The sequence below is a fragment of the Salvia miltiorrhiza genome, chromosome 2 (genome assembly GCF_028751815.1).
Source record: "Salvia miltiorrhiza cultivar Shanhuang (shh) chromosome 2, IMPLAD_Smil_shh, whole genome shotgun sequence".
Lineage (NCBI taxonomy): Eukaryota > Viridiplantae > Streptophyta > Magnoliopsida > Lamiales > Lamiaceae > Salvia > Salvia miltiorrhiza.
This window is the reverse complement of record NC_080388.1, coordinates 52996889-53006364: the sequence shown is the minus strand read 5'-3', so window position 1 is coordinate 53006364 and position 9476 is coordinate 52996889. Positions and strand designations below refer to the sequence as shown.

At 39.6% G+C, this 9476-nt stretch overlaps 2 protein-coding genes across 5 annotated transcripts; one reads left to right on the top strand and one right to left on the bottom strand.

Annotated features, from left to right (window-relative positions):
• Window positions 1–3444: 3444 nt before the first annotated feature.
• Window positions 3445–5090, top strand: LOC131010173 (GCN5-related N-acetyltransferase 10, chloroplastic). 2 transcript variants are annotated; one of them, XM_057937595.1, is made up of 4 exons: window positions 3445–4272; window positions 4403–4455; window positions 4520–4687; window positions 4761–5090. In XM_057937595.1, the coding sequence occupies exons 1-4, from the start codon at window positions 3784–3786 to the stop codon at window positions 4978–4980; spliced, it is 930 nt and encodes a 309-aa protein (XP_057793578.1). In that variant the 5' UTR covers window positions 3445–3783; the 3' UTR covers window positions 4981–5090. The 2 variants fall into 2 exon arrangements, with proteins under 2 accessions (XP_057793578.1, XP_057793577.1); XM_057937594.1 differs by having other exon boundaries at window positions 4520–5090.
• Window positions 5077–7573, bottom strand: LOC131010171 (F-box/LRR-repeat protein At3g26922-like). Of its 3 annotated transcripts, none has more exons than XM_057937589.1 (4): window positions 6199–7573; window positions 5948–6121; window positions 5544–5681; window positions 5077–5454 (listed from the first exon to the last, which is right to left on the bottom strand). In XM_057937589.1, the coding sequence occupies exons 1-4, from the start codon at window positions 7510–7512 to the stop codon at window positions 5266–5268; spliced, it is 1815 nt and encodes a 604-aa protein (XP_057793572.1). In that variant the 5' UTR covers window positions 7513–7573; the 3' UTR covers window positions 5077–5265. The 3 variants fall into 3 exon arrangements, with proteins under 3 accessions (XP_057793572.1, XP_057793574.1, XP_057793575.1); XM_057937591.1 differs by having other exon boundaries at window positions 5077–5450; XM_057937592.1 differs by having other exon boundaries at window positions 5077–5432.
• Window positions 7574–9476: the final 1903 nt, after the last annotated feature.

Sequence of the window (9476 nt, the reverse complement as noted above, 5' to 3'; positions counted from 1 at the left end):
TTGGAGTAATTAATGTACTGAAAATCAAGTTCATGCACCATGTAGACACTATCTTCCTCATAGACATTATTGGCATGTTGTTTTGGCTCATTAGGGACAAAATCTTTATTCTTCCTAGGCATTTTGCACCTATTGATGAAGTGGCCAGGCTTACCACAGTTCCAACAAACTTTTCTGGGTTTTTGATCAGTATTTTGGTTTCTGTTCTGATTAGGAGCAAAATTAGGCCTTTTCTCTTCTCTTTGTCTATCATTGGTAACATGTTTAACATCATTGGAGGACTGATCCTTCTTGAAGCTGTGATTAGAGGTTCTATGATCATTTTTGTTCACAAACATCACATCACCATGCAGAGATTTTGGTTTCTGAAATTTTAGTTCACTTTCTTTAGCCTTTAGTCCATTCACAATCATATCACATGTTACTTTAGACCCTCCATACTTCAAAGCAGATTTGACTTCAGAAAATGTTTCAGGAATTGAACCCAACAAAATTTGAGGAGCATATTTTTCAATATTATCATCTCCAGCAAGTTTCAAGTCTTGAAGTAACTTATTAAAATCATCCATGTTAGAATCAACATCTTTGGAGGAGTCCATTTGAAAAGACATAAACTGATTTTGCAAGGACCATGCAAGGGTTTCAGAAGATGCAGAATATAAGGTGGTCAGATCATCCCATAAGTCTTTAGCACTTTTATGATGAGACACCTTTCTTAACACAGAACTACTCAAGTTTAACAGAATAGTTGCTCTTGCATTATCATTCAGATCCCTCAGTTTTTCATCAGCAGTGTTTTCATCATATCTGTTTAAAATAGCCTTATTAACCTTTTCTTTTACAAGAATACATTCAATCTTGGTTTTCCAGTCCTGGAAGTCATCCCTACCATTAAAAGGAACCATATGCACAGTGTTCATGATGAATGTAGCACTTAAACAAACAAAGCACAATCACACAAAGAGAAATGGTCAAGAAGACCACAGGGAGACCACAACTGAAGTTGCAGAGCAGTGGAGAGCCCAGTTCTCAGCACAGATTGATCTGTGGAGCAAGGAGTCACACTGGTCACCTCAGGAGCTCCAACACTGACTTTCTTAGTCACAAACGGGCAAAAAACTCTTAATCAGAGAGAGTTTTCCAGGTACACAGACTTACCAAAGCAGACAGAACGCAGCAATCAGGGCAAACACGAAGGCAAACACAATCACACTAGATAAACCCCTTTCTCTCTTGCTTTCCAGGATACTCGCACGAGGAGACTTCTTTAAAGAAGAATCCAGACGAACTGGACCAAGGCAAGAGAGATCTCACCAGGCTTGGAAAGCCAAGGGTTTATCGAGATGTAGAACAATAAGCGGAAGCACGAAAAAAAGCACAGGATCGCAAGATACCAGAAACTCAGCAAGCAAAAGCAAGCAAAAAAACAAAAGCAGCAGGCAACACCAACCCTAGAGTCTAGGAGCTAGGATTTTCAGCCAATTTACCAGAGCCACACCCTCCCTCGGGGAAGGGCTGGACTTACACTTTTCCTTGCTCGTTGGGAGCGAATCGGCGCAGCCAAAGGGCGGCGGGGTGGGTAAGATGTGTTCGGAGAGTGCCCTGGCTAGGTCACCGTGGCTCTGATACCACTGTAGGGTATCTACGCCTAGCCAGGGTTCACCACTTGGTTCCCGAACCTCCTGTCTTCCCCACTACGTGCTCAAGCACTTGACTCGTCGTCTTCTTCGTCTTCTGCTCCCTCTTCCTCTTCATCTTTAGATCTGCACAATAAGAGAAAGAAAATGAGAAAAAGATATAAAAATAAAGAAGATAAAGTAAAGAGAATTCAGAGAAGGGGAAAAGGTGTCCTCGGGACACGGTGGGGCTCAGATTTTCCCCTGAACTCGGCAACCCTTCCGGCAGCAGTTCGATCAAGACCAGGTGGTGGATATGGAGCAGCTTCTCAGATCTCAACAGAGCCACCAACAGCAGGAGCCAAGTACAGAACTCCGGCGGCTCAGATCTACCTCAGGTAACCACCAATCAGGGCTCCGATGGTCAGGAAAGCCCGGTGATACCTCCACTCACACAGGGAATCCCGTACTACCAAAGAAACAACACTTGAAAGGAATAGCAGAGCCTTTCTCACTTTGATAATCACGGTATCCCCAGCATGAGGAAGCATCAAGGTTTTAAGGGGAGCAGTAGCAACGGTAGGGTGGAATGCCATTGAAGGCGCTGGAGAAATCAAGGCAGAAGGGCGGTGGAAGGGTGGAGGAGCCGAGGAGTTGGGGAGAGAGAAGAGAGGGAAAGGGGAAGCGGCGCAGAGGGAAGTGAGAGAGAGAGTGGGGCTCGGGTGGGGTATATCAGAGGGAGGAGTAGGCTAGGGTTTGGGAATGGGCTGGGATTAGTGGGTGGGCTCGGTTCTGGGCCCTGAAGTTGGCCCAGAATCAAAAAGAAAAAAAAAACAAAGAAAGGGATAAGGAATGAGAAATGGGCCAACCTCACACTCATTTCTCAACTTTTATGTTATTTCTCTCCGCCTCCACTAGCTTGTCGCCTGCACATTCTTCGGCGCGGCGTTGTGCGCACATCTCCATCCCGCCTCGTCGCCTTCTATCACCCTATGCAGCTTTATTATTTGTGGATTTTTCAAGTTTATGATTGTGATTGAGCTTAAGCTTTGTAGTATTAGTTTTAAAATACTATTTTATGATGATATAAAGTAATTTACATGTATTAAAATATAGAATTAATTACATACAAATTATTGAACTTTCCAACAAATTCTTATTTTGCATACACACTTTAAAATCTTTACTAAAATTACTTAACTATTAATTTCTTCTCATTTTCATATTTGCCTATTTTATATCGTGGTGACATGGCATAAATATACTCACTTGGCATGAATATGCTTATGTAGCATAAAATATGACCATGTGGAAAACTAGGGTCGACGTCATTTCAGGTCCAAAGTTTGACCGAAAAATGGACAAATATACAAAATAAGAAGAAATTAATAGTTAAGTAATTTTAATAGAGATTTTAAAGTTCACATGCAAAATGAAACTAAATTGTTAAAAAAAGTCCAATAATTTATATACTATCAATGCTAAAAAAATAGTATACAAGAACTTCGGTTTTAACCAAATTCGATTGTGAGTAACTTGATTCATATCTCTTTTTATGAAAAGTTGAGAAGAAAATGGTGAATATTGCACCAATTAAGAAGCTTGCAAATAATCACATCTTAGTAAGGTTAAAGGCCCAAACTAACCCGGACTTGTATTCAAACAAATCTAAATCCATATCCAATCCTTGAAATTCAAATTTCATAGTACTTTTTTTCCTTCTCATTAACATCGTGGCTTCCTGTGAAGAAGAAACGTGTCAGGCGCATGTCCTGCCACGTTAAATTTCATAGGTGAAATATCTATGAGCTATGAGGTACTGAAAATACCACAGCCACAAACAATTATAGCCTTATCTATCAAATATTTGTTTGTGGAGGAAAAAATATTCGCATTCGCAAGGGCAATTCTACGTGTGGAAATGAAAGCAAACACAATCTATCAAGACTCACACATGATCAAGAAACATTGAATTTTTGTCATGAATTGTAATCATAATCCATGACAATTTAGTGAGCATATGATCATGTTAGATATCAAATTAGATGTCATGTAATGATGATGATGATATGATCAGAATGGACTACTTAGTGATCATACATTTTAGAGAGAGGGTGTTGTAGCATTCTTCATCAAATCATTGGTTCTTGAGAGAGAGAGAGAGGTGATGGCTCATTTGCATCACAATCTCCCCATTGTGGCTAAAGGGTCCGGACAGGAACTCTTTTGGAGATGTCGAGGAATGATGTTTTGCAACATGGGTTTAGGTTTACCCAATCAAAGAAGAGGTGGAAGAATCAAGAATAGAGGGTTCGTTCATTGGTGCACTTCTTCAACATCGACACCAACATCATCATCGGCCGATCAGCAAGCGAATTTGGCCGGTGGTGAGAAGCTCGACTCGAGAATAAACGAGGACGATAGGGTGCTACACTTCACTTCAATATCTGCAGAGCATTATGTGAGTTCGACCCACGAGAAGCTCGACTCGAAAATAAACGAGGACGATCTACGTTATCTCGTTCGAGATGGCAAGTGGCAAGTGAGAAGAATGTTGGAGACACAGGAAGAAATGAGAGAAGTAGCCAATGTTCAAGCTGAGGCATTCCATGAGCCGGCCTTCTTCTTCGATGATGTATTCTTCAAATTCTTCAAGGTATTTGCACATTTATTACAGAAAATGTTAACAAACAATTGCTTGCAATCATGAGATAAATTTTATTTTATGAGACAGTGAAGATTGAACCCTAAACCTGTCTTAACGATCACTAGTTGTTTTTATGTAGGCTGAAGTGTTTGCAGGGCTAATGTACCGGCTGAGAAACTCGCCTCCGGACAGGTAATTCGTAATTTAATGTCGAAATATTTGTCAACATTAAAATTGATAGCTGGTGTATAAACAGGTATGCATGTTTGGTAGCAGAGGCCAGAGATGAAGTCCAAGTTTCAAAGAAAGAGGTTGCAGGAGTAGTGGATGCAACAGTTCTAAGGGAAGATTCTGTTCTCGAGCATCTCCTAGGGGCAAAAGAGTACATTTACGTCTCCGGGATCGCCGTCCTAAACAAATTCAGGTTCCAATCCCACCAAAATTTCATCAAACGGAAGCGCCAACTAACTAAAACCAGCCACCATTCATTTTTGCAGGAGGCAGAAGGTGGCCACGGCGTTGCTCAACGCCTGCGACGCACTCTCGGCTACGTGGGGCTTCGACTATCTCGTCCTCAGAGCTTACGAGGACGATCATGGGGCGAGGAAACTGTACACAAACGCGGGCTACACGGTCGTCTCACAAGACCCTCCGTGGACGACTAGCTGGATCGGGAGGAGGAGACGCGTTCTCATGGTTAAACAGATTAACATTTAGGGGAATTTTGTGTGACATTTTGCTCACAAAATCATCAACACAACTTTCACATAGCAACATGTAAGGAATTCAAATCAAATTAATGATACGCATGTCTTTGTAAATGTCAATTTTGATTCCAAATCAATGTTTTATTTTTCATTGACAAGAAATGAGGCTCAAAACAAGTCCTAACATGATACAGAGCAAAAAAACATCCACATTGCAGTCACAACACTGTATAGGCATCAAGGAACGAAGCAGCAAATGAGTTCAATCAGAAACGTGCTTCCAAAATACTAAAAGCTAAGTAGAGAGATAGTTACAAGGAGGTGCATCACTAGCTTGCTTTGATCTGTAGGAGAAACGGCAGAGGTCACGAACATTGATTGAACCAGAAAAAATCACCCTAGGATGATACAATGATCTTGTCACGTGCTGCCTCTTCAACACCATTCTTCGTCTGATGATAACTGCACGCACACGAATAGCTATCTACGTTGGTCATAACAGTATATCAACACCACTTTGTTAAATTCTTAAAAAAAAACCACTTTGCTCAAAATTCTTAAAAGAAAACGTACATTTGGCATTTCAAGACTCAAAAGCTCAGCAGACGGCGAGCTCTCCAACAGAAACTTCACAAAATGCATTGGGATAGAGATATGTGTAGCATGTCTCTTAGATTTGGCCTTTGAAACCTCGGGTGGGACTCTCTTGACCTTGAAATGAAAATACTGTCAAAATCATTGCAAACACAGAAAAAGGAACGAGGAAACGTCCCAACATCAGCTTACGACATTCTCAAACAGAAACTTCGACATAGACTGCAGTTTTCCCTCACTAAGATTACTAGTTACATTGCATCAACATACTTACAAAGAAGAAGAAATATTTATACGCGAGAAACATGTAAAACATCATAACTAAACGCAGAGATTTAAGCTATTAAAACTTCTACAAACAAAGTTAGAGACAAGCACAATACCTTAAAACCATCAAAGGTCAAAACATCAGTAGCTGTCTTATCCAGCAAACAGCTAACAGTCTCAACAGGAAAAGCCTTCTCCCTAAACTTGTTCTCAGTTGTGAACCTTATGATCCTCAAATTCTCGAAAATGACAGGAGCATGAGCGCGTAAATCACGAATGCTGCACACAACCTAAGCAAAAGCACACAAACAACATAAGATCTCAGCAACACAAAGCACATCAACATTCGTCCTAGTAAATCCAATACCTCAATCGTCCTCAACGACAGAGAAAGAGCTCTCACGCTGCTGCACACATTGAGAAGCATACCCAACAAACATTCTGAAACCCTCTGCTTCCTACCCTCGCCATCGAGCATCACACAAGCCGTGGGGAAGAACAGCTCGAAGCACGCCCTCTCCACGCAGGGAAACGCCTCCCCGAAATTCAGCCTAACAAGAGGGCCTTGGAACTTCAAGAACGCGAGCCTAGGAGCATTCACGTTGATCACATGCTCATCGAAGCACCTCCATGGGCTCCTCCACCGCCTGATCTCCAAATGCTTGAGATTCGAGCATTTCACATCCAAACACTTGAGCTTATTCATCGGCCTAATGCTACATTTCGTCAGAATTAAAGTTTCAAGACTCGGACACCCCGAAAACAGCCCCACATTGTAGTTTTTATCCGAGAATTCGTAATTTTTTAGGCTCAAATTCTTTAAATTGGGTAAAGAAAACGATTTCGGCAGCTCTATGCCGTTAACAGTCGCGTTATGCAAGCTCAGACTAATCAACGAGGGCAAATCAAGCAGGATTCCAGGCAATGCGAGGGGCTTCCGATTGAAAATACCTCGCAGTTTGAGATGCTGCACCTTGTGCTCGACGGCGTAAATTAGGCAATTCTGCACGAACTCCGGCCGCGCATGCCGGTGCAGCGAGAGGCGGAATTGGGAGAGATTGCAGTGCTCTCGCAGCTGGAGGATGTGATTGACGTACAATTCGAAGACACTGTTGCAGCCCTCCTTGTCCCGGGCGCGGAGGCGGTGGTCGTTGGGGCGGATTTTGTCGTCGCCGTGTTCGGAGAGGTGGAAATCGAGGGAGGGGGTGAGGGTCCAGAGGTGCTTGTAGCGTTTGGAGAGGACGGAGGTGCGAACGACGGATTCGAAGTCGAGGAAGGAGAAGACGTGGGTGAGGACGCTGTCGGGGAGGCTGCTGAGGCGATCGGGGTAGGGCTTTTCGATTGACTCTTCGATTTTTCTCGATTTCTTGCGCTTGGGCTCCATGGCCGAAATGGGGAGGGTGGTGATCAAGGTGGGTTCGGCGGTGAATTTTGGGAAATTTCGGATGTGAATCGAGGAATTTTGGAGGGCTTTTTTGAAGGTTTTGGGGATTCGGGGGTTTTGAATGAGTTGAAGAAATGGGTTTTTTGGTGATCGGAGAGGGATTTTAGAGCATGTTTTTGCTGAAAGAAGAGTTCGTTGCAGAGTGTAGAGACAATATTTTACTAGTTTTATTAGAGATGAATGAGAGAAGAACAAGGAGTAACCCCCAGTCCCCCACCCCCCACCCCCCAACCCCATTTCGAATTTTTACATAAACTAACATACTAAGTACTAACATTTGCACACCCAAAATTTGTTTTAAAAAAAAATAAACAGCCAAGGTGAAGGGTTAAATAGACCACCAACCTGTAAATAAGCATCCATCAATATTTCATATATGATGCTATCTAAATGTGACAATGCGAAATCAGATAAATCAGAATCATACATAAATGTAGCTCAAAAATGACTACATTCAGAAGACAAATGAAACAATATCAACAAAGAACAGATAAAAAACAAACTATCAATATGGTATCTGAATCTAAAGTTAGCTGATTGTTTAAATTTACTTAAATTTATCTATTTACTCGTGTAATTTATCAAAAATAAAATGGGTTATGGCAAAAAAGGTACACGAACTTTGAAAAAATGTGTAATTTTCACCAAAACTTTTTATTAAGTCAAAAAATACATGAATTTATATTTTTATTACAATTTTCACCTAAGTTTGACTTTCAACGAAATTAGAGCTTAATTAACAGTCGAAATTAAGTCAAATATTTTAATTTTTGTCTTCTTAAACCTTCGAACTTCTAAATACTCCTCATCATCAAAAGTTAGACTAACATTAAGTAAACTTCTGACTGCGAACTCTTTCGTTCCACTGCAACCAAAATACAACACCAACTACATTCAATAATACCATCAAACTTAAAATTTCATAACGTAAATGTCATGTACATGTGAATCATCGTGACAAAAATAAGGTAAATATACGTAAAACATTTATATATTTTTATATTTATATAAAATTGATATTAATTAAATTATCATATTTATGAATAAAACAATTTAATTTTAACTAAATATTTTTTAGTTGAATATTGAAAAAAATATAGTATAAAAGAATTCACAATAATAATAATAATAATTAATACTTTCGCTGTCCCACTATAAGTGGCGGATTGCTTTATGACACGTAAAATAAGAAAGACTTAGATTAGCATTTTAATTGTATTGTTAGGTAGATTAAGCATTTTTTCTATTCATTGTTAATTAAATTAATGTTTTTTTAATTTTCATCAGAAAATTTAAACTTAAGAAATTTTATTTACAATTAATCAATTTATTTTTAATTTGTAATTATTAAAATAATTTGAAAGAAATTATTGAACATAAAATAAATAAAAAAGCAACAAGCGGCTAAAGTAAAAAACGAAAATGATTCAAACAAATCTCAAATTGACTTCATGTCTCAAAGTTTACATTTTGACATAAATTTGAAATCGAAGTTTCAAATTTTACCAAATTAAAACTCCCACCAAAACTAACTCTATAAATAAGGAATTGGAGTCGGATTACTTCCACCACTGCACGCACAGAATTCAACAGCCTCCCACCGAAAAAAAAATCGAAAATGGTGAAGAAGAATCTCTCCACCAAGGAGAAGAACAACATTTGTTCAATTTCTTCTTACAAACTCCAAAAATGACAAGTCATTCAAAGAATCAAAGGCAAAATGAAGGAGGCAGTCTTTCAAGTTCAGCGGTAGTTGTCTAAACTTTGGGTAGCTGTAAAGAAACAATTATCAAAAGATGAGATTATCTACCTACAAAGTCCAAAACCCAACACATCAAGGAAAAAGAGAGTACATATAGATTTGAAGGTAATATCATATCTGAATTTACTTTAAAGATCATGAAACTTGCAAATGGAATTTCATGTAGTAAGAGCATGGTGTGGAGATGGGTGAATAATTAATGCTTGATCCAAAGCATACACATTAGCTTTAAGGCCTGATTTCACAGCACCAAACAAGCTACTCAGGCTCACTTTCACACTAGAGGCACTCGAATTTGATAGAATTAGAACACTTTGAAGTTCAAAAGTATGAATAACACAGTGCACATAGACGAGAAGTGATTTTATATCACAAAAATATCTCATAGATTCTACCTCACACTTGGAGAGGCAGAGCCACATAGGACATGTAAAAGTAA